Source organism: Tympanuchus pallidicinctus, unplaced genomic scaffold (genome assembly GCF_026119805.1).
Source record: "Tympanuchus pallidicinctus isolate F22 unplaced genomic scaffold, pur_lepc_1.0 scaffold2, whole genome shotgun sequence".
Taxonomy (NCBI): Eukaryota; Metazoa; Chordata; class Aves; order Galliformes; family Phasianidae; genus Tympanuchus; species Tympanuchus pallidicinctus.
In genome coordinates this window covers 52,324,326-52,349,633 of record NW_026294721.1, presented here as the reverse complement: position 1 = coordinate 52,349,633, position 25,308 = coordinate 52,324,326, and the positions used below count along the sequence as shown (strand labels likewise).

The window sequence follows — 25,308 nt, the reverse complement described above, 5'->3', positions numbered from 1 at the left end:
TGAATTAAAAACAAAAAATGTGAAATTGAAATGCAAAGGAAAAAGAACCCAAAGAACTTGGTAGGAAGCTACAGCGAAAGGAATACAGGAGTACTAGGTTTTGGAGGAGATAGAAAAGTCCATTTAGATTTTACTGTTCTGTTGACACTTCAGCATTGGTTTCCTAAGAGTCTGTGCTCATTGGCTGTGGCATGGTGGAGATGCCCTCTTTTTCCACAGAAAGAAGAGCTGAGCACCTTCAGTCACATGAGGGAGCTTTGGAGTAGTGGGGTCTGCTTAGGTCACAGCAATGATCAAAGTTTCCCCTGTACATACAAGCCCTTGTGCTTCAGTGAAAAATCACTATGGCTGAGTGCAACTTGGCACAAGTAACATGAAAATCACAGGCAGGATATGTACTTCTATAGCATTTACTGTGTGGAATAGTAAGTGCTACTTGCTGACATCAAGAGGTCTTTATTTCTTAACAGCAATGCTTGAAGTGCTGCCAGCCTACGCTGTCCTGTCCTATAGCCTATGACACTGTGTAGGTATTAGATAATGTTGACTCCTTGGGAACCATGAAATGCTCTTTGCTTAAGATTAGCACGTCCAAAGCACTGTGTTTGAGAAAAGTTGTTAGAATTATATCATTTTCCTAAGATGCAATTTCTGTTACTGAGAAGCACGAATGGAGGATTAGCTGTTAACAGCTTTTCATTCTGAAGCTTTTGCTTTTATACGTATATTGTCGTACCCTGCAGTTAAGCAAACATACAGAATAGTTGAATATTCTCAGATCTGATCTTAAAGGGGATTTAAATTCTGTTGGAGTTTAAAAAAAATAAATTAATACTTTATTTCATCTACTTGAATATTTGAAAAAGTTAAATGAAGTTTAGATATTCTTTATACAACAACTGCTTTTTTGCATCATAGGGCGAACTATTGATATGGCATGATAATAATACAATGGAATGGTTAGTTGAAATGATGAGAAGACTTTCATGCCTTGCTAGTGTAGAATAGCTATCTCTACATACTTCAGCTGTCCTTCAGCAGTATTTGCAAGCCAGGTGACAGCAGCTATTTCTGTGTTTGTAAAGATGACCATGTGTGCACAAAGTGTTATGTGTTCATTAAAATAGTTTAATGGTGTCACTACTACACTTTAATCTGCAAGAATCAGCAAACTGTTCTAGTCCAGGCTACCAGGAAAAATTATTTCTAACTGCCTTAACGAGATAGATCAGAACTCCAGCTTCTGGCTGGACACAATACATGATATGACATGGATTGTTTGGTTGCTTATCTTATAAATGTAACTGTTGATCTTAGACAGTATTTTGAGTACCATCAGCTAAACGTATTCTGCCACAACTGTAGTAGTGTAGGAACCTGTGAAAGATGCAGGGTTTAAAAACTATTTCCTCAGCATTCTTAAACCTTATTAGATTTAGATTGTGTTAGCAGCAATGTCTCTTACTTAAGTCTTTATCCTACAGAATGAAAATATTGATGTGATTAAACTTCGGAACTGCTATGCATGCACAGGAATCTTGTAATTCAGTAAAGGTTTGTGATGGGTCTATGAATAATTCTAACTTATGGGCTAAATGGAAAACTGGAAAAAGCGTCTACTGGTTACCCATAGCCAAGAACTGAATGTTATGCATGTTTTACTTGTCAAGGCTTGTCTTCTGCTTTATAACTGAAGACATTAATTCTTGCTTGAGAAATTTTTTGCCCTTGTCTATATGTTATTAGGCAACAGGAGGAAACAGAATTTAACTTTCAGGATGAAAGCGAGCTGTCTGTAGAGAAATTCTGAAAGCAGATTTTGCATGTAGTCAGTTCCTGAGAATTGGAGCTGCTTTTGGGAAAAGTAAGAACACATGGTCAGGGAGGTGCTTCTTGCTGGGCTCTGCAGGAAAGGTGGCACTAGGCTGTTTATCTCCAGCTGATGACTTCTGGTATAGAGCAACTAGTGGAACAGTGCTTCTCCTGTGGGAGCTGGGCTTCAGTGTGTTTTAGCCTCGTGCTAAATGGCAGTACAGAATCGAAGAAAATTCAGAAAAATATGATAATGGTTTATGATATGGAGAAAATTCAACTGAAGAAACTGAAAAAAAAATAGAGTATGTTCACCTTACAAAGAGTAAGAGAGGTTAAAAAAAAAAAAAATCATTTAAAAAAACTGTTAAATGGTAAAATGATTTAAAAATAAAAAGCTGGATAGGCAATGTGTCACTTGACATAAGGAGACCGAGGAACTTACATCTGTGATTTTACAAGAAAATAAACTTGATAAAAAGAAACAAATATTTCTTGAAATAGACTTGAAATTTTTTGAAATGGTGAAACTTTGTGTCACATGTAATTTCTTATGCAAGGAATTTATAAGATTAAGGATTAGGCAGTGTTATGGCTATAAAATGAATTCAGAGTTATAGAACTAAATGATGAGAGTTTTTGGACCGGATGTTGCTTTCCATGCTGCAATCATATTTAATTGCTAGGGAAGAAAGTGGAAAAGTGTATGTGCAGTTCTGGCTGTACTGCAGGCAGTGGTCATCGGATCCTTTTGGCTCCCTCAGTAGTATCTGATACCAGTGAAATGATGTTGGGCTAGATGCATCTAATCAAACAGCATTTAGTATGAACAGAAGTGGTAAAAGGAATCTGACCCAGGGAGGTCAGATGTCTCAACGGTGGATCAGATAGACTGATTTTGGCATTTCCTCAGCCAAGTTGCATAATAGCCTCTGACACCTATCCAAGCCCTTGGGCTGCACTGATGTTTCATGGTGAGCCAAGAAGAAGATGGACTGCGTGTGAAACAATAAATGTTATTTATCCAGCTGAGGCCCAAGGGGAGGAGATAATTTTATGAGGTAGGAAATTCAGGCAGGCTGAACCAGACAGACTGAGGTACAAAACGGGAGATGGACACCCCACCAGGTGGGGTGGCTATGCAGAGTGGCAGGAAGGAGAAGTCCAAGCATTACATGAACTGAACAAGCTGAGGAAAAAAGGGAAGAGCAAAAAGGCTGATGAAGTAGGCTGGAACAAATCCACACAGCACTTGTAAGTAAGAATATGCTCATGAGATAGAAATCCTCCCCATTCTTCCCTACTTGGTCTGGAATTGATGGCAGCTCTGACAGAAAGAACTACAGAAGTGTCTGTCGAATCTCACATAGCCCAGGCATCCATCCTGGGAGAACTTAGTCTGCTGGGATGTGGCTATCCTGTTTTCTGTCCCCCGTGTCCATACCAGGAGGAAGAGGCTAGCAGGATTGGTCTGATAATCACACGGCATTAACTGGAGTCACTTCTGCTTGTGGCATGCATGCTTCCCAGGAATAGCCATTAGGCTCAGCAGCTGCTCTGCTGGCCTGCACCATCTCAGTGTTCCTGCAGCTGTAAGACACAAAGACCTCAGTTTGCTGGGAAGCTGTTTGCTCAAGGTGAGCAGAACAGCCCTGCTGGTCATTTCTGCATTTAACAGGGAGAGGCGTGAAATGGAATTAATGGAGAGAGGTGGATTGTAGTCTGCTTGTGGAGAGAGTTGAGTCCATTGGCAAATAAAGGTGGTGGAAATTGAAGTGCAACCAGAAGCTGTTATTTTGCCAGTATTACAGTTAAACCACGAAGAAGAGCTTGACTTGGTTTGGTTCAGCTGACTGCTAAGTATTTAACCACATTATTGCAGCAAAGTTGCTAGTCTTATGCCTAATCATACTGAAGTAATTCCACTCACTTCAGCAAATCTGATCAGGATTTACTCTGAAAATGTAATTGGGCTAGTTTTAGGGGTTTTTTGTTTGGACTTGACGTGACAAGGATATTCTTATTTGCAGTAGAATGTGTGAAACAAGTGTCCTTGGAAATGACCGGAGAATATTCTTTTCATATACACGTGAAATATTCATTACTTTAAACAGTAGCTGTATGTGAGTGAGGGGTTGTGTGAGCAACGTCCTGTAAGCATCAATAAAACAGCTGACAGGATGGTGCATGGGCTTTGGTGCAGGAACTCTTATTTACAGTAATAGTGAATACCTATAATATAAGAAGGACAAATTCTTTTCCTTTGATAATGCCACTGTAGTGCTTTCCATAATCAGGCACAAGTTTGACTTTTAGATCAGCTCATGATCAAATTGCAAATCATTTTGGTATGCTGATAATGTAGGTCTTGTCTATTGGATGTTTTTTCCATCTGTGTGCTGCTTTGGTTATGCTGAAGTTATTTGGTGTAAACAGATCAATAATGGAAAGAATATAGGTGGTGCTAGCAGAACAGTGTGCTGGTACCACCCACAGCTCCATGTCTGTCTCCTGTTAACAAATTTCTTAGCTGGTGTGAAGCAGTGTGACTTAGTGGTCATCACTGGTTTATAGCTAAAAATCAGTTTTTAACTCAGTTTTTTCAGTGCCTCAGAAATGTGCACTGTTAGTCTAAAATCTTGTTAACTAAAAATGTATCTCAGAAGGGAAACATTGTTATTGTTTAGACTTTTAATATACCAATCATTTCCATTTGAACTAGGGCAATCTGTGTCCTTGTTATGTTCTTTTTTGCAAAGCATATGGAGAACTGAAGAAAATCCCTGCTTTTGCTGTCCACTGTGCCAGCAATGTACAGCATCTTCACATCTGTCTTTAATAAATCAGTGATATAATTTATCACACGATCCATCCACGTACTTAAAATGCACAGATATATTTTAAGAGTATGCTTTCTCTTTGTTTTATCTGATTTGAAAAATGTGCATAACCTAAAACTGAAATTTATGGTATTCATAGCTATTGAATTAGATTCTTTTATCTGTTAATGCTGCTTTGTGCTGTTCTAGTTGCTTGATGCAGCCCTGCAACCAGATGAAGGATCTAGCCATCTTGGTTTCATAGTGTCTGATATGATGCTATGTTTTGTTTTGGGGAGAAGAGCAGTGTAGATAACACACTGATGATTTAGTCACTGATCATTTCACTCTTAGTAAATGTTTTTTTTTTTTTTTTATCTCAACCCATGAGATTCACCTGTTTATTTTCCCCCAGTTATCTCCTCCATCCCACTGGGAGTGTGGAGTGAGCAAATAGTTGTGTGGTGCTGAGCTGCCTGCCAGGTTAAATGACAACAGTAGTTAAGCACTTCCATCCCGTGATGCTGGCATGTTGGCTCTCACCTCGTATGAGATGTTTGCTGTATGTGACCCTGATACACAGTAGAGCATGTAGTGGAGTAAATTCAATGTACTCTACTTTCCTCTGATAAAAAAATGATGCTTATTCAGCAACATAAAAACAGTAGGTCCACTGCATTAAAAAGAAAGAAGTCCTGCTAATGAGACCTCTCCAGGACTAAAGCAATAATCTGATAACAATCTATCTGTAGTAATGTTTCTGTTTTGGATCACTATAATTTGGTATTCATGAAGGCACAGTTTAGAATACACATTACTAGAAGATGAACGTTACCAAAGTTGTGTTTTTTATCTTTGAAAATGTCTTGGAAAACCTGAAAAAGAATTCTTATTCCTGGCCTATGGTCTCTTTAGGTACTACTGAAGAGTACGTTGGTAGTTGCTTTGACCTCTAAAGACTATTGAGACTAACTTTTATTTTTAGTTGGATGAAATGAAGGAGGTGAGGAGGAATTGGCTGCAGCCTCGCAGTCCATGTCCCTTGCAGGCAGAGACACCTCCCACAGACCAAAGCCCCAAAGCCCCACTCAGCATGACCTTGAATGCTTCCAGGGAGGGGGGCATCCACAGCCTCTCTGGGCAACCTGTTCCAGTGTCTCACTGTCCTCGCAGTGAAGAATTTCTTCCTGATACCTAGTCTAAATCTACCTTATTCCTGTTTAAAGTCACTTCTCCTTGTCCTGTCACTACATGCCCTTATAAGAGTCACTTCCCAGCTTTCCTGTAGTTCCCCTCTAAGTATGGGAAGGACACTATAAGGTCCCCCTGGAGCCTTCCCTAGGCTGAAGAGACACAGATCTCTGCAGATCTTTCCTCTTCCACTTCTTACATTTTTGGGGGGGCAGTGGGACTATAGCCATTGCCAATAGAGTCTGAGGCAAAACAGTCATTGAGCACCTCAGGTTTCTTTGTATCTCTTGTGACCAGATCTCCAGTTTCCTGCAGGAGAGGGCATGCATCTTCCCTGGCCTCCCTTTTGTCATTAATATACCTGTAGAATTTCTTAGAATTTCTCCTTGTTTCCCTTTATGTCCCTAGCTAGATCTAATTCTGTGTTGAACCTTTCCTAACCTGATCCCTGGTTGCTCATATAATTTCTGTGTAGTCCTGCCAGGCAGCCCGCTTCTGCTTCCCATAGACTTTCTTTTTCCAAGTCCAACTTGTTGATCCATGGAGGCCTCCTGGCATTCTTTTCTACCTTCCTTTTTCTCAGGATTCACTGCTTCTGAGCTTGGAGGAGATGGTTCTTGAATGCTGACCAGCCTTCTTGAGCCTCTTCCCTCCAGGGCTTTCTCCCACGTCACCATGCAAGGCTTTCCCTGAAGAGGTCAAAGTCTGCTCTCCTGAAGTCCAGAGTAGCAAGCTTGCTGCGTACCCTGTTTGATGTCCTAGGGATCTTGAAATGCACCATTTCATGATCAATGCAACCAAGGCTGCCTTGAGCTTTACATTGCTTGCTTAGCCTTTCTTTGTTGGTCCAGCACAGCACTTCTTCTTATGGGTTCCTGTACCACTTGGAAGAGGAAGTTATCATCAATGCATTCCAGAAATCTTTTCAATTCCTTGTTCCATGCGGTGTTGTCCCTTCAGCAGATATCAGACTGGTTTAAGTCCCCCATGAAGACCATGTTTTGTGAATGTGAAACTACTCCCATCTTTTTATAAAAGGCCTCATCTACTCAATCTTCCTGGTCAGGCAGACCCCCATTGCAATGTCTCCTTCCCCTGCTGTCCCTTTAACCCTAACCCATAAGCTTCCTGTCAGCTCCTCATCCATCCCCAGGTGGAGACTGGGGATGGACTCCAGTTGGTCAGTGATGTAGAGGCTGATTTACCAATTGGAGTTCCCTTATCCTGCTCCTTAGGGTGCTGCCTTCATGGCCTGCAATCCAACTCTGGGCCCAGGGCATTCATTATGATCATCACCCTCAAAGTGGAATGGTTCGATCCCCTGATAATTCTAGTTTAAGGCTCCCCGATTAAATTGGAAAGCTTGTAGTCAAAGATGGTCTTTCCCTTCTCTGAGAGATGAACCCCATTCTCCACCAGAAGGCCAGTTTTCTCTGAACTACTGTGACATAAGTAGCCAAAGCTACTCAGTACTGACTTGGTACTTTATATTGAATTGATACTTCCTATTGCTTACAATTCTGTTAAAATATCACGTCTCAAAGTCTAAAGCTTTTTATCTAGCTGAACTCTGTTTGTTTGTTTTTAATGCATCAGTCCCTTCTGGGTGGATGAGATGACAGCTAATGTCTTGTGCTTGAGAAGATAACTATTTGACTTTTTAAATAAAAACATCTCCTTATTTCTTTCATTTTCAAAATTATCTTCGTAGATATGGTGTTAAATTTTTGTTTCTTAAGCATTAAAAAAAAAACAACCAAGAAATTTCATAAAAGTTAGGCTCATAAATGGTTGTGGTAAAATAAAATAGTTTCTAATATTGTGAAGCTCAACTGAGTTAACAATGAAAAACAGCTGATCCTTGGGCAATTTGCTTTTACTACCTACCTACAGAAAAAACTAGTAAGCTTAAGAAAACAATGTATTGGCAAACTTAGCTACTATAAGTTAACTTTTGCTTATTCCTCAGTATCGTCAATTTTTATTAAGGCAGCTCATTCTGCTGAGATTTGACCTTTGTTTTTCATTATAAAGTATCCATTTTTAATATGCATATATGTTTAAAAGAAACTACTACTTAAATGCTCTGTATTAAATTCAATTCAGCACGGATCTTTCTAGTAATATTGTAGAGAGATTTTTATCCTGGTCATGAAAGTTCAGAATATTTACATCATAGTCTTGTATCCTTGTGCAAGCTGTAAAAAAAAAAAAAAAAAAAAAAAAAAAAAAAAAAAAAAAATGGACTTTGTAAGATGAAGTTGTGCCTCTGACTCCATTGACTGTTCCTGTTGCTGCAATGAATCTTCACCACATCCTCCAATTAGTGCAAAGTTATAAGAACTCCAGGCAGATGGGAAACTCATATTTATAGCAAAATACCCAGGTTTTGATAAGCGGAATTGGTTAGAGCAGCAGATGATGTTAACAGTTAAAATGTAGGGAAAGCAGCCTGTTCAGGAAAAAGATGAAAGCTCATGTGCATTCTGAGGCAGTAGGTCATCTAATGATGGTCTTACATGTGAGCGTTTCTGTGAATCGGAACCATCTGTGACAAAGTGCTTAAAAAGCATTGTTTTGTACCGGTAAAAATAAAGAAATATAGAAAAAAAAATTTCTTTGGAAGCTCTCAATGGGTTGAGAGCCCTTGCAATGAGCCTCTCATTTCTCAGTTTCTGAAGGGTTTACAAAGGCCACTGCCTTGAAAGAGTCCAGAGTAGTGCAGAAGTGTAAAAAGCTATTAGGGGGTGGAAAAGGTAGTTGCTCATATCTGGCCAGGGATCAAGTTCATTGTTGCTACAGAATGATTTTCCTAACTTCCATGTTGTGCTTGCTTTGGGAATGTTGTAATAATTATCCAATGCTGAATATTTGCACGCATCTGAATCTAGTCTCCTCAGAGTAGTGGTTTGGGAAGGATCTGTGCTTGGTGTCAGAGGGAAGAACTGTTCGTAGAACCTGTTATTTGCCATCACTGCAGGTAGCTATCCAACTGGCAGGTTATTTTACTATGGAAAGCTGTTTTACTGGATGAAATTCCCTGTTTCCTAATATCCATAGCTTGGGATTGGCCTCATGGTTTTCTCTTTGTGGTTCGGCTGCAGACAAGCAGAAGGCAGAAGTTTTTTAGTTCTGAAGCTCTGTTTTCTCAAGAGAGAACTTGGCAGTAGATGTGCATATATGCATGTGCACACCTATGGTGCAGCTGAAGTGTAATAAAATAGTATTCCACAAAACAGACTGAATATCTTGTTGTTTTATGCTGAAGGACAGAAAAGAAAATATTGTTTCCAGGTAAATAAGCTTATAGTTTTCTTTTGCACGTCTGTGTGTGATCAGCCCAAACTTCTGCGTACTCATATTTGGGAGCTTGGGGCAGCCAGAGAAATCTCACAGCAGGCTGATGCATGACTGCAGGGATGCATAAGGAAACTGACAAGTTTCAGTGTTCAGAGCTGGAAAAAAATGTTGGGAAAAAAGCCTACATATAAATATATTGCATGAAACAAGTTTTTTTCTGTGTAAGAAGTGTCCATGTACCTCTTGCAGAGACCAGAGCGTTTCAGGAGAAAGCTACATGTTTTCATAAAGAAGCTTTTCAGATATAACAGCAAAATATTCTCATTTGCTTGATATTCTGTTGATAATGAATATTCTCCGCTGTTCTTTTTGTCTTTAATGTCTTAATTTTGTTGTCTTAAACTTGCATTGCATTATGCCACCACTGTCCTTATTAGAACAAGACAGAAGCTGTCCCATTTCATTCTAGCTGTACAGGGAGAGGTGACTGTGCATTCCTGCACTACAAGAACAGTTTGTCAAGAAGAAAAGAGGAATGTGATATTGATGCCTGCAGTTTAGGGAGGGTGTTGAAGTGCATAAATGAATGACAAAAAATATTTTCTTTACAGACTGCAGAAAACTCTTACTGTAGTATGTGAATGTTTGTGGGGAAAGAACTATGGCTAATAAGGGTTTCCTTAGCAAAAAGTATAAGAGGACCAAGCTGGTCTATTAAGGCAAACATGTAAACTGGAAGCAAAGCAACCTAGACAAGTTGTTCGTATTTGGGGTGTGGGGAGTCAAGTAAGGGTTTCTTTGTCATTATTTCTATCAATATTTTCAGGTAAGGGCAGGTTGTTTTTATAAGAAGATGTTCTCTTGGAAATACACGCTAACCTTGCTTTCTGTAGGAATAACTGAAAGCAATTTAATGCTTTGTGATAAATTAGACTTAAGAAGATTGAAGGAAAGGCATAGTAATTCAAAGGAATATAAAAATACAAAGACTTGAGATGTAGTTTTTGGTTTGGTTTTGTACTTAATGGAGTGAAAAGGAATTCTGTCTAATCTGAGGCCTGTGGTGGCTAGCATAAGAATTGATGAGCTTCTGTGCAGTAATTTGGACATAAAAATGCTCTTGTCATTAGAACAGTGAAATAAATACTAGGGGAAACAAGTCTGTGGAAGTTGTAGGAATATTTTCAAAGTAGTTGACTTGCGCCATGAGAAAGAGGGATGAGCTAGACAACCTCTGTGGTTTCTCTCAGCCTTTTTTTCCTCGGAGACTGTACTGCATATCATAGCTCTTCATTTCATCTTTGGCTTCCTGAATCGTTGTTTATCTTTGACCCTGCTCAACTCCATCTGGATCTTTCTCTGACTGTCTTATACAGCTGTTTCTGAGCATCAAACTCAAATGATATTCTACATGTTTCATTTCAAGACAAATTGTTAAAATGTACCATCTTCTTTTTAGGTCCTCCAGGGAAAAGAGGTAAGCGGGGCAGAAGAGGAGAGACTGGTAAGTTTTCACCTTCTTAAATTGCATTACTGTTTGATGCTTGGGTGTTTTTGCAAAGTTACATACCAGCTTGCATTCGTTTTTATTTTCACTGCTTTCTGTGCTCTGAAAGAGAGCTCTGAAACTTCTTTTGTAGAAATATGTGACCCTTGGCATATACCTGGTGGCCCTCTGGATACGTGTCTAGTCTCTAGTGTCTCTTCTTTGTAGTCACACTTCATAATGGTTGGCATAGTACAATTGGCAACATTACTGGTAACTGTCAAATCATTCCAGTGTCTTCTGAGGTTAGCATAGATCAGAGAAACTCTGGTAGTCAGCAGTTGAAATACTGTAAGTCAGCATTGCATTGGGCCTTCCTGGATTGAGACGAAGTTTTAGAAGGAAGGGAGTAAGGTAAGGATGTCAGTATCCAGGGAAATAATGTGATAGAGTACTCTGCGTGAGAGACATTGCTGTTAACTAGAAACAAGTAGCAAGTTAGTTGTCATGGAAATGAGAAAAATATTGGGTTTTTGTTATCCTGTATCGGGGAGCTTGCTGTGGAGGTCTGAACGTTGGTGTAAAACTTGAAATTTCTTTTGAAACAATACTGTGGGATGCTGTGTACCTCTTCCTGCTGACAATCATGGGAATTGAATCTACTGTTTATCTTGAAGAACTGAGCCTTCAGTGAAGGTGAATTTTCTAAAACTGATGTAGGAGAAAATGAACATTTTTAATTTCCTTGGTTGTCGTGTCTGTTCTGCTAGTAAGGAAAACATTCTAATCAACTTGATCTCTACAAATTCATTAGTAGCTCTTCTTAACCCTTTAAATTGTCATTTATCCACCTCTTTCTGTATTTTCAGAATCAGAAAACTGAAAACAAGTCCTGCCAAAAGTTAATGTAAATCACCTTGATGTGTTCATTTGAGATTGGATTAATATTTACTTAGAGACAAATGCTATGCTACAGAAATATATTCTGTGGTTAAAGACTCTTACAAATGTTCCTGGCAATTACTTTGCAGTATGCTTGTTTGTTCATTTTATGTCTCAAATAAACACACATTAAACTATTAACAAAGGAAATTGCTCTCTCCCATTTAAAAACAGACCTGCACTTTAAAATGCTGTTTAAGAATATTTACCAGTATAAAGAAATCACTTTAGTTACAGGATAATAAAATTGCATTGTTAAAAACAAAAGGCTATCAATATTAAAAGTAATCTCAGAGTACAGCTGCTGTGGTTTTATACTCCTTTTTCACTTTGCTTTATTCAGAAATTAGAGAAAGGCATAAAAGCTAATGAAATGCCATTGGTTTGAGAGCTGCAGCTGCTCAGCTTAAAAAGACTGAAATAGTAGATTTGATTTGTAGCCCTTTGATAATGTTTCCAAGAACTGCCATACAAAAGTCTTTGAGTCTAAATAATTGAAAAAATGTGCAAATATCACTTCATGAAGTGTGACATTTTAACAAGGAATGTTTTATACGTGTGCCTTGAGAAAGGAAGGTGATGAAAAGAAAGTTCAGCGCTGTCAGGTGGCCACTGAAACCTCCCCTTATAGGCAAGTTAGAAGACTGGAGGTTGCTGGTGGATGTATGTCTTGACTAGATGCCAAGGTTAAATGCCAAGGGTACTTTGTGCAGTTTTGCAGCCAAGCTGTGATGAGATGCCTAACTGTGTGGCTAACTGAAAGTGGTGATGTGGTTACGTTTGTTTTGTGTGGAGTCTGACAAAACAAACTGTAGTCCATGGCTGGTATTTTTGGCCTGGCATAAAATTGCATGGAAATGGATGGAGAAACAACTTTCGTAAGATTGCATGACCTTAGTTGAAGGATTGACTTCTTTGGTAAGGTAAGAGCATGCATTTGAGCATTAGCTGTATTTGCACGTTGCAAAGCACAGCCAAAACCAAAAGAACTTGAATGGGAAAATGTGTACGATGCATCAGCGGCATTGCTGGCTTACAATCCTGAGACCTTGTGTTTGGGTTTGTACATTTGTGTCTGTCTTTAATAATTTCATAAGCTTACAAATTCTTTTTTGTCTGTCTTTTTTTCCCCCTCCTCTTTTCCCATCCTCCCTCCCCACAGGACCTCCTGTAAGTACAGTGATACATTGTTGGTTCTTCCAGAATCAGGGAGAAATCGATGTTAGATCCTGTTTTGTTACCACCACAATAAACTGATCGTGTATCAACAGGAGCGAATCTTGATGTTTATACTTACACAGCATAAACACTTGCTTATTATTTTGGAGCTGCATAATTTAGCCAGAAAGTTCCTTAAGGAAATTTTATCTAAAACTATAAAGCTTTACATTCAGCACTCCAGATAACAGTTTGGATCGCAATTCCATGTAAGTACATTATATTCATTTGCTTATGACTTGGTAACAAAAATTTTACTACAGTATAAAAATAAGTGAGTATGCTTTCTTAAGTCTAGACTCAGTCACTCTGCCTTTTACCTGGTAGCAGCTTGCTCTGCCATTGTCACAAGCCCTTGGGGTCAAAACTCCTTGTTCTTTGGAAGTATATGGGCCGTCCAGATCATTGTGGTGTAATTGCTACTAAAGCCAGTAAGTACTTGTGTGAAATGAATAGAAAATAAGACTGTTCAGTTTAGTATTTGGCTGAATCTCATGCTGATCATGTTTACAAGAAAAGTTTCTTAGTCTTTGTGTTATTCGTTTTGTGGTATGTTCCCAGAGTAAGTTGAAAGTCAAACTTAAGAACAGTAAACACATGTATTTCAAACATTTGTTTGTTATGCCATCTATATGGTGTGAAAGCGTGATCGCCAAAGCAGTATTTTTTTTATTCTGCTTGAAGAGGTTTTTTTTTTTGTTTGTTTGTTTTCCTGTACTGGATCAGGTTATCAGTGTATTTTATCCTACAGATTTAAAAATAGTAAATTAAAACATTGGATTTCTGCTATGTGAGCTTATGACATAAGTGTAAGCTGTCTGTACTGGGCAGTGATTACTTATCTTTGAAAGATAAGACCATGTGCTCAGCAGTTCATAGTGGCAAATTGATTTAACAAGCCATCAATGAAAAGCCAGGCTTAATATATAATGGTGCTGCTTATTTGAAAGAAATATTAGCTTTCTCAATTTCTTTTGCAGTCTTCCCATGAAACACAAAGAACAACCATAAATCATGATACAAATGATTTTCCTGTAGTAATAATAGTGAGAGTTCAAAATACGCCTCATTATTAATGTCTCCAACTTCAACTCTGTTTCAGTGTAGGTTCCTTTAAGGAAAAAAAAGTCTTGATTGCGGTAGTATTAATACAAACCTGAAATAGCTCAAAAGGCTGACCCATTATTATGAAATCTCATTTGTAATCCTGAGTCTCATGTATAAAACTGCCTTACAGTACTTCAGTAAGTACTACAGTACTTTGTGCTGAAAGTCAGTAAGGGTTTAATTTTCTACAAGCCATTTAAAAAGGTGGCGTCTTTTATTCGCTTTTTGACAGGCAGGATCTGGCTGGGAGCAACTGTTGCGAACTCAATTACTGTTTTCACCTGTGATACTGTGGCAATACTTTTCATTCAAAATAGCAAGCATTTGTATATGCTGCGTGGTACTCCGTAGAATTTAGTTGTACGCTGTATTCTCAAAAGATACTGCGGTTATTTTATCTGTATAGGATGGCTGTGTCACATATGATAACAGTCAAAGGCTGGGGCTTTCAATTTTTTTTATGAGTTATAGTATTCTCAAATTTCTTCTTTGGCACCTATGTTGTAGCGGTAGCCTATGTATCTGTTATCTTACTGACTAAGCTCTACTACATTTTTTCTTCTAGCTACATATTGCCCTTCAGTCTATCTATATGGATAATACTCTTCATAATAACAGGAATTTCACTGCACATCAAAAGTAGTCGGTAGCCTTTTGTTTAAAACATTTAAGTTAAGATACCTGACTTCCATTGCCAAATCCTTTTTTTCGCAGCATAGTACCTATTACATATTTGTTGGCTTGTAATATCTTCACATAGCATAAAGTAATGGACATACAAATTTTAATTTGTCAGTAATGTATGCTTCGTGGTTTTGATGTCATATGTCATGGCTGTGTTGTTAATGTGTGTCATACCATTTCATCTCATTCAACCAGGGTCTACCAGGGCGAAATGGCTATCCGGTAACTCAACATATCTTTATGATAGCTTGTATCACTCTAAAATCATGTTGCTAGTTTGTTGTTGTTTTTTTCCTTTCTTTTTCGTTTGTTTGTTTTGCTTTATTACTGTCAAAAGGACTGTTTTCCTGCTTCTCAGATGCCTACAAAACATAAGACTTTCCTTAAAAACAAAAACAAAAAAAAAACAAAACAACCCCTCAGTGTTAATGATTTATAAATGCAATGTACTACTTGTTTGACACCATACATATTTTGTGTTGAGCATCTTCATTCTTGCATACAAAATTAGTTTTTCATTGGAATTAAAAAAATTCTTCTAACAGGTTATTGAGTCTCAATTTTCTGTATTAGAAAGCCGTTCAGCTGGCATATGGAACCTCTAAATCCTTTCTTTTAATAGTGTCCTGCTTCTCTTGGCCACCTTCTTCAATGCATTTCGAGCAGAATAAAATGCTATTACAGAGATCTTAACAATTGGCTGCATAGTCTCTCACAGACTAATTTCACAGTAACATATGTACTTTTCTGTCAGATTCATTCGTATCTTTGAGATTTGTTGCCTGAAAATTGTAATATATGAAATAATGCATCTTTCTAAAATTGACTAACAATGTATTTATTTTCCTTCAAGTAGTCAGGCAAGCTGAATGCAGTCTCACAGTCAATAACTGTATGCCTACTGTCGTGTGTTTATCAGAAACCAAGTGACAAAACGTGTTAGTGGTTACATTTCAGAGACAGTACGTACGTAGAACTTAGTGACTGTTCAGGCAGAAAGAGATCTTACCTGAAGCACTTGTATTGCATGGAAGGCCTAGAGTGACATACCTATATAGTCCAATCAATTGAATAATTTTTCAGCAACTTTTAAAAATGTTTTTTGTGGGTAGGTATACACTTGAAAACCTGCAGGTGCAGGATCATTTGAATGCTTTTCCCAGGGTGTCTGCTGTAGTTGCAGAGTTTAGTGAGAGATGTTACCAATGAAATATCACCTAGTGCATAACTTTGTAATTATAAGTAGCTGAAAGTCAGCTGGTGAGGAGCTGATCATTAGTATTAAGAAACCTGCCAGAATGTACTGAAACCATTAAGTTCAGAATGCACATTATAACGATACTTAGAGTGCTTAATGTGCATCAATGCGTGTGTTTAAAAGAAGATGCAGTGAAAAGCTTGACATAAAATACAAACAAACAAACCCTTTCTTGCTCATCATCTAACTGTGAGCTTTGTACTGAGATTTGGATTTAAAAGAATAAAAGACTCCCAGGGACAGAAAAACCGCCCTTGGGTTGGTGGAAATTAATGACCTTAAAATAACAAAGTTATGTTGTGCGGAGCACAAAAGCCTCATAGACTTAACTTCTTGGCAAGTTAAGAAAGTGATGGAATGCATCAACAGACTCTTGCACGTTTTGAAGGCCCTACGGGGACAGTTTGAAAATATTATTTTCATTAGCGCCTGAACACCCAGTGCTTTGTCCTGATCCAGCTATTTTCTTGAAGAGGCTTGCTGTGGGATCTGAAGACAATGGAGACTCAAAGCAGTGTTGCTGAAATGGCTGGTTTTAATAGCGGCATTTTTATGGGCAAATTTTAGAGTGAATGCTTTTCTCTGCATACATGTGGCCATCGATGTGTGCATATGCACATGTGCCTTCTTCAGCAGAGCTTAGCACCTACTGAACACTTCTTTCTCTCACTTCACCTGAAGATGGCTAGTAATAGAATTCTTCAGCACTGTCCTCGACTGGCTGCTCAGACCTTTTCAGTTACAACCGCGTCCTGCTTTGAAAGAGAAATATTTAACAGCAAGTGTGATGCACTCCAGAAGTACTTATACGGTCTTGTAAAGCTCTATGAAAAGACTATTTGTGTTTAAAGTTTTATCTCTAGAGTCCTATTTAACTTCCGCAGAAGTGTTATTGCTTTAATCTTTATTAGATTTTCTAGGCTATTCTATGAGGATAGTGATGTATACCTACCACATGAAACCTGAAAAAGCTCTCAGCTGAACAAGCCAAAATGTAACACTGTAGTTGTACAAAAGCTAGCAGCCGTTTTCTCCAAGCCTTAGGTTTTGAGTGTTTGCATGCATTCTAATTTAACGTTACCTTAAGACATAGTAATACTAATAGGAATTTCAGAGAGATATCTAGAGAGAGATGCAGTAGCAAAAGTCAAGAAAATAAGCTGGACATGCCTCCAGTGTGTAACAGTTGTGAAGGAGCTTATTAGGCAGTGATGTATTGATTATGTAAGACACCACAAAAAGCCTGCAGTGTTATGGGTCCTTTTTTCCTCATTAAGGACTATGGAAAAAAAATGGAGGAATCAAATTCAGAGTTTTAACTCTTCCAACTTCAGGTTAAAATTGGAATAGGCTATATCTCCCTAAATAAAAGAGAACAACAGTATGGGTAAATATTACAGAATGAGAAATGGGTATCTTATGACCATTTCAATTAATAAATAAGGCTGGAATTGCAACTAAAGACTAAATAAGTTCAGCTGTTTGGGATTGCAGTGAACTAACTATGTACACAAGCGTACATGGTGTTCTGTGGGGGACAAAGAGCTATTAAAAGGATATTAAAAGCCTAAATTGATGGTTCTTCTCCTGTAACAGTAAAACAGTATAACTTTACCAACCCTGAGATGCAGAGCTTTGGGATCTCACCTATCTCTTCATTTTCAGTTTTCCTAGATCTTGAAATATTCACTTAGCTCTGATTGTTGAAGATAAACGGCACAGAACAAGAAGAATAATTAAATTATTCTTAGCCTGATACAATTCCTTCTAGCTTAGAAAATGTCACTGGCATTATGAATCTGATTTTTGTAAATGTAAAGATAGTCTCAATATACCATAAATCAAGTGTGTATCCTGTTATGTAGAGAATTCCAGGTTGCTTTTAGAAGATTCTAATTTCTGTTTCTATATGACTAATGATAAAGGAAATTCCAGGAAAAGCAGAGAAGGGCTGTGAAAGGATTTGAATGTGAAGAAATAGGCATGATATGGAAGAATGTTAAAACCACTGTTGTGAGAAATCAATCGGAAAAAGACATTTTACTGCCTTGCTGTGTTGCTTAGTCCTTGTCATACTTAGTATTTAATTGTTTCTCGAGGTAGAAGAGATTGCAGCTGTGTGGATAAGTATGAACTTAGTCATAGAGTATTGTGAACCCTTTACTCTTCTTTGCTCTTGCTTTCATGTGTCTCTGATGCAATTATGCATAATACATTTTCTGGGCAGTTGGTAAAGTGCACCTTTGTGAGGACAAAGCATTGAGCTTTCATTCTTTAAATTCGGTTCAGCAACCAGGCATGGTTATGTTTGAGGGCTTATGTTATTTGCCTGCATGTGACTCAGAAAGTTTACACACATGGAAATATTACTTCGGAGGCTTTTCTCCCTCCTGTTTCTGCCTCCTGTGCATGTTATCAGGTGGCCTATGTCTAAAAGGATCTTTCTTATTGAGGCATGAGGTATCAGGACTAAATCATGTAGGAGCTGCTAACGATCACAAGTATAGTGTATGGGTATGAAACATCAATAATTTGACTGTTACTCAGGATTGAAACTGATTATTTTTTTTCTTGGAAGAATTTTCATAGGTTGATCCAGTCCACAGAATTAAGGGAATATCAATTCAGTTTGAGTTACAAGTATCTTGTGTATTTAAAACTGTGACAAAGTAAATTCTAGTGTAAGAAATAGTGTATACTTACTTGATGCATGAAGTTTTCTCATCAGAGTGTCTAATCGGATGCTTGCTTTTCCAGTTTCTAACTTCTCTATTAGTGTTGCCTGGGAATTTCAAACAAATAAAAGCAAACAAAATTTTGTATGGCTAGACATACTTTCACTCGTTTAGTAGATTAAATGTGCAAGTCTGCCAAAACAAGGCAATAGGATTTGACTGGACTTTTTCTGTCAGTTCATGTATATCTAGGAGCCTTTATTCTGCAATTTTATGTGTAAATAAAAAATTCAGTTTGAGAGCTTAACAGTGGTTAAGCTCAGACTATGGCAGTCTAACCATCTCTACCTCAGACATGGTATTTCAAGTAGCTGATCAGTCCTTCTCTTTGTTTGCAGTACATTATAAATGCCTAAGCTCAAGTAGCAGCTATGTCAGTTCCTGAGTTCTCCCTTTGGATTTGACCTGGTGATCCGATAGAAGTTTCTGTGCGTCTTTTACAGCATTTCTTCTTCTGAACAGGTGTTTCTGTGGACCACCGTTTATTTTTGGCATTTGACCAAAATAAGGACTTAAAAACATATGTCAGCAAAACTTCAGCAGTGCATTTCATATTTGGAGGAAAAACATTGATAACTATTCTAGATTTCAGAGTAATTCTTTAGTCTAAATTCACAGGAAGTTCAAAGCATCTGGAATCTCAAGAGCTTCTTTGTGCTCAGTGATTTTAGTACATTTTCTCAGTTCTATCTTTCTTTTTAGCTTGACAGAAGTAATTGGCTTGGGAAACATGAAGTTTTCAGGTGATCCATCTGCCTCAACCTTCCTACTTGTTCTGAAAGCACAGAGAATCCTCTGCTTTCCTCAGGAAGATACAGTTGGTCAGCTGCATGTCTTCACAGGTTACTGGGTACACCATTTCTATTAAAGAGCTGTGTACTCCTTGCTTATTTTTCCAAAAAGTTGCCAGCTGATAGTGGTGCTTAAGGTCCAGCAGAGAATGTGTGACTAGTCAGTATAAATTAATATGTATAAGTTACTTTCTTACAGCTTTTCTTCTTTTACATAACCGCTTTCCATTAACACATTGGTTGCAACAAAATCATTACTCTTAAATTCTCTTGCTGTGCTCATCAGCGTGCTGCACATGTGTCACTTTGTTGATTGAACCTTCCAAGAACTTACTTTGGCCTGTCTAGAGTGTAATACGAATGTTATAGCCAGTCCCTAGTTGCCTTTTTAGGCAACGCAGAAGCTTGTAAACAGTTGCTACGTTTCTCCATTACTATTGAACTACAACAATAAGTGTTGTAGTCCACTCTAGAGTCCACTCTAGCACACAGAGATGAGCAGACATTCTATGGCTGTAGGTGAAAGATGCTTTCAGCCTTTTCCATGGATATAACTGTCAAGTTCAACATTCAACAATAGCTGTAGCAGTTTTTCTAGCTATATCCATGTTATCTGACGTGAGCCTTGAGCGAAGTTTTAACCGAGTATGAACTTGCCTTGGTACTGAACCACAGCTATAGTCCTAATTGCAGTTTTTAAGCTGCAGACTCAAAAAATTACGTTCTGGAACTGTTAATATTCATATAGATAAGGGATAAAGTCAACTATGGGGGGAAAAAAAAAGTGGGCTACAGCCTTCCAGCTTGTAGCTTTCAATATCTTGTAGTATAATTTAATGGGCCTACAGGGGTAAGTTATGTCAATGTATCTGTTTCTAGAAAAAAATAATGATAGCACCACAAAAGTCTTCCTAATATCCATAATGCAGTGGATCAGAATTTTTCAGTGATGCAATGCCAGGAGCAGCCACGGTTTCACTCACTCCCAAAACACTTTTCAGTCTTAAAAGCGACAACATACGTTTACTGTGAAGCAGGTTAATTATAATATTTTTATGACCTCTGAATCAATGAGTCATGTGTAACACAATCCATTAGTCTATGTGCTGATTTTTGTAATGATTTAAAATAATCATAAACTTTACTTTAAACAGAAAGGTTTGGGATCTTTTAAACTTACAGTTGCTATGATAATCAATGCTACGTATCAGGACACGTTTATTAGCTGGTCATAAGCCAATTGCCGTTTTCAAGGAACCATGGCTTGAATCCTATTGTCTGTAACAGTCATCGATAACCAGCATATGAATTGAAAATGCAGTCTTTACTTCTGAACTGATCTTCTGATCTCTGTGGAGAACGCCCAAAGTGCCCCAACTTATTCTGTATCATCTGTTGCTGTGATCATGAAATAACAATTACCTCATCTGTAAAACCAACAGGGAAAACAAGAGGAAATTTCCTAATTTGCAGTTATAAAAAGAAAGGTGACACAGATCAACTAAAGTAGAAACTCCACATGATGATTTCAGAAAAGGATTGGGCTGCAATACATGCCTGCCAACATTCAACGTTGTATGTTCTGATTCAAAATAATTTATAAAACATTTCAGTCCATTTTCTATATGCCATAACATAGGGATATAAAATTACTGTCATAATATTAAAAAACAACAACAACCACAAAAAAAAACACCAACAAAACAGATACCTAAGGGCATTAATACTAATGTTGGCAATTTTTACTGTAGTGGAAATGCTAAGTTATGTCCTGAACCAGTGATTGAGCACCTGGTAAGAAGGCAGGGCCAGTGCAGGTGTATGCAATGTACTTGACAGACCAGAAGGAGTGGAGCCAGGATCCACCCCTTCCCAGACCTCATTTAAGGGTTGATGGTGGAGGTGAGGGTTTCTGCTTGGACATCCTTGCTTCTTGAGGCCTCCTGAAGGTAAGCAAGTTCTTTATTTCTGCGCCCACAGATGTTATGTTTAAGCAAATTCTCACTCGTTGTAGCCTGGAACTTTGCTGCTCTGCTGTCATTGCTGTGCTTTCTATTGCACTGCAGTTACCATTTGCTGGAATCTCCAAGATTGTTCTTTAAATTAGTAATTCCCTGCTCACCTGCGTGGGCAGAGAAACAATGTCTTGCAAAGTCCACCTCTCTGTATAGCATTTTCTAGGTGATAGCATGTCACAAGAGTTGAGCACCATAACACTGGAATACTATGGGCCAGAGTGAATTAGTGTAAATTTCAGATTCACAACTAATGTTAATTTTAATTACTATAATTCCATGTATCCATTGGGTAAGTACAGGGTTATTACTGATGGAAGGTATATGTAATTTAACAACCGAATATCTTTTTGAAGTATTTTCTTTCACAGCTTTTAAAACTACCCTCACTTTCATAATTAACTTGGTGTAGATAGGGAAAGGGATTAAACTTGTTTGTCACTCACTTAATAGCAATGATATTTTGGATCTCTGGTCTACTTTACTGATCTTAGTTAAGCTGCTAAGTAGGTGGCACGCAGAAGGCTTTGATTAGGATTTTCACGTCTATGCTTTGGCATACGTAATTAATATTTGAACTTTACCTAACATTATTCATACTTGCCCTTCTTTGGGAATCCCACTTGAAATTTCCCAGTCATTTCCTTTCAACACACATTGCAAATCTCCAGTGTAATGGAAATAGCTTTTCTTAAGAAATAAACTACCTCTGAGCAAAATTATGTGTTCCAAATGTTTTCCCAACATATGTATGGATGGGAATTGCAGCTCTGGGCTTCATTTCTTAAACTGTAGCTGTGAGAATCGTGTACAGATTATACAGCGAATACCTAGAGATAGTTAAAGGTGCTGCTTACAATTTACCCGAGTTGTTTGATTTCTCACCACTTTTGAGACTTAAAGGAAACTTAAAATCACTGATTGTCCTTGTAAAGCTGATTAAGGAACTTTCTCCCCATTGGAAATCAAACAGTTTTTTCGTACACCTACAGTGGGTTACATGCTGCTTAGCATCATCCAGTAACTATACTAAAATAGTTTGGGCTAGCATTTATCAGGATAATAACGTTCTCAGACACATGTTTTCATGCTGCTTTTTTAATGTTAGAGTTTAGGTGATAGAACAAAGCCTTCCTCTGCTTGCGGTGATCTGTTGGTGTGGACACATCTTGCCTCTTGCATCACTAGGATGTTGTTTGGAGTGCCTCTATTTTCTTTTATGAAGAGACAAATTCTCAGTTATGTCTGCGCATACCAAACTCAAGATTAGTTAAAGCAGTCACATTTCTGAAAGCAAACATGCTTGTCTGGTAGGAAAGAGTTATACAAGCAGTGTGGAATGTCTACTGGAGGTTTTTTCCATGACTGTAGTATGCAGACCACAAATCACCCTCACAAATTTGTGGGTTTTTTTGTTTTGTTTTGTTTTGTTTTGTTTTTTTCCTTTCTTAAGGCAAAGCAGTTAATGTTAATGAAAATAGTATTAAGATCTGCATGTATCTTGGAGAAGATCATTGTGGAAGATCTATTAGAACATCACTGTAGCTATCCCTGTTTGTTACAAGGGAGTTGGACTAAATGACCTTCAGGGGTCCCTTCTAACTCAAAGAATTCTATGATCGTTAAGAAGTCTGTTGGTTTATTTGGTACAGATCTGTTGCAACTATTTCCATTTTAATTGAGAGGAATTTAAACATTTTCTTCTTTGCTTCACAAAAAGAGCACAAAGAAGAACAGTCATGACATGCGAGCACTCATGTTGAAAGGAATATTAATTTTCTTATGTAGACTTTCGTTCGTTTTATGTGATGTTCATACCAAGATCAACTGCTGCTTACTTATGGTTGGTGAGGCTGGAATTCTTATCAAGTTGAAGTTGTAGGGGAACTGCTAGGTCATGGCTTGAAGTGGTGATTGAGCACCTGTTAAAGGGGTGGGGCTGGCCCAAGGAGCACAGGCAAATTGTTTGCACCTGGGCTTCCTAGCTGTCCAGAAGGGGTGGACTGAGAGTAGGGGCACCTGGACTCATATAAGGGCCAGCCACTGAAGGGAGAATATCTCTTGGATCTAGGTTGTTTTTTGGGAGGGAGTGCTATGCACTCAGAGATTCTTTGACTTTTTGGTTGATTGGGTGATTCAGTTTTCTTTCTGTATATAACTGTTGGTTTACCTGGAAGTATTTTTCCTGCCATCATCAAGATCCTGTCAGAAGGAATTTAGCTTCTTTGTGAGTACAACAGAAGTAAAAGCAGAAAAAAAAAATTGCAAGATGATAAAATGCTTTCTGTAATAGTTCTTCATTTTACTAGATCAAATGTGAGCAAGTAGTTCAGTAACTTTTTTTGTGCATAAAATCCTTGTGAATGAGGTTTCTGTTTTTCATTCAGGTAGTCTGACTTATTAGCTATCCTTCAGTATATTTGCAATGTGGAAATGATCTCAACATTTCCACTTCCAGCTGTGGGAGTCAATTATCCTAACGTTTTGTCCATTCTGTGAATGATAGGATGATCTCTTATTTTAGCTCTTTGCCCCTGAAGTGTGGAAAATGTGATCTGGTATTACCATTATATACAAATTGTTTCTCTCTAAATAGGATTGGAAAGACTTTTTTTTTTTTTTCTTCATGTGTTACCAGCATTTGTAAGAGTTCTTTTATGAATCTGAAATCCAGTTACATCAAATGAAAGTAATGAAAATGTTTATTTAGATGTGTTCATATGTGGATCCATGAAACTTAGAAGAGTAGACTAGAGATAAGAGAAAAATGGAGTGATGAAATTAGAATAATGGATAAATGTTTTAGGATTTTGAAAGTTGCTTCACTCAATGATATTCTATTTTTGGATTTATTTGTTCACCTCTGAGAAGCTCCAATTTTAGTTGCATAATTTGACTGAAATGAGATAAGAAGGATTTACGTGATTTGCTGGAATATGACCTGAAACAACATAATAAATACTTGAGTTTGCAGGTTTTCTTGACTGGGGGTGTGTAGTGGAAATGCTAAGTCATGGCTTGAACCAGTGATTGAGTACTTGATGGGAAGGCAGGGCTGATTCAGAGGAGATCAAGTGCATGCACTGTATCTGAGTGACCAGAAAGTATGGAGCCAGGATTCATCCTTCCCAGAACTCACATAAGGGTTGGCAGGGGAGGCAAGGGTATCTCACTGGAGCTCCCTGCCTACTGGAGGCCTTCCAAAGGTAAGAAGCTTCTCTTTTATTTCTGTGTTTATTGCTGCTGCATTTGGGCTTGTTCTCATTTGTTGCAGCCTAGGATTGTGCTGCTCTTTTATTACTGGTGTGTTTTCCATATGTTATAGCATTACAGGGTGGGTAGCCCATGTTCTACGTTGATGTGTTTTCTGGGTTGTTTTGTTGGCTGATTTGGATTTTTTGGTTTGGATAGTAATTGTCAAGAAATAACTTCTAACTGCATGGTTGAGACTTAGGTACTGCTTTGAGTTGAAGGACACTTTCAGTATACAAGTAGGAGTATCTGTTTGTTTCGTAAATTAGGAAGCTGTGAAAAGCGTAGATATGAGTGTGGAAAAACTTAATAGTTTTCTAAAGTTCTTAAAGGGGAAAACAGCAACCAATTTGAATGGAAGTTTTAGTGGAGATGCGCTCTTGTTCTCTAGTGTCCAAAAATAAATAAATCAATTTTTCATATATATTCCAGAAACACATGGAAGATATTTGCAGGGAAAAAAAAATAATTGGCATGAGAAGTTTAGAAGATGGGCCAGTATATATCTTTTCACTGATAAAAAGGAGGAAAGCTGCAGAACTAGTTTGAAGCAGCGTATTGCTGCTGGATCTCTGAATTAAAATGATAGGATCCTGCTGGCATCCATTGAGTAGCCTCTTGTCAAGCAAACCAAAAATCATTTTAGATAAACTATTTGGCTGGTGAATGTATGGCTCTAGGTTTTCTTTTTCATGGCT

The 25,308-nt window shown here is 38.0% G+C and overlaps 1 protein-coding gene across 1 annotated transcript in view; it reads left to right on the top strand.

Moving 5' to 3' along the window:
* Window positions 1–25,308, top strand: part of COL25A1 (collagen type XXV alpha 1 chain) — a 289,300-nt gene that overhangs the window by 136,915 nt on the left and 127,077 nt on the right. Inside the window, exons 3-4 of the mRNA XM_052681793.1 lie at window positions 10,582–10,626; window positions 12,713–12,720. Of these exons, the coding sequence (XP_052537753.1) occupies window positions 10,582–10,626; window positions 12,713–12,720 (53 nt within the window). The remainder of the gene's footprint in view (window positions 1–10,581; window positions 10,627–12,712; window positions 12,721–25,308) is intronic.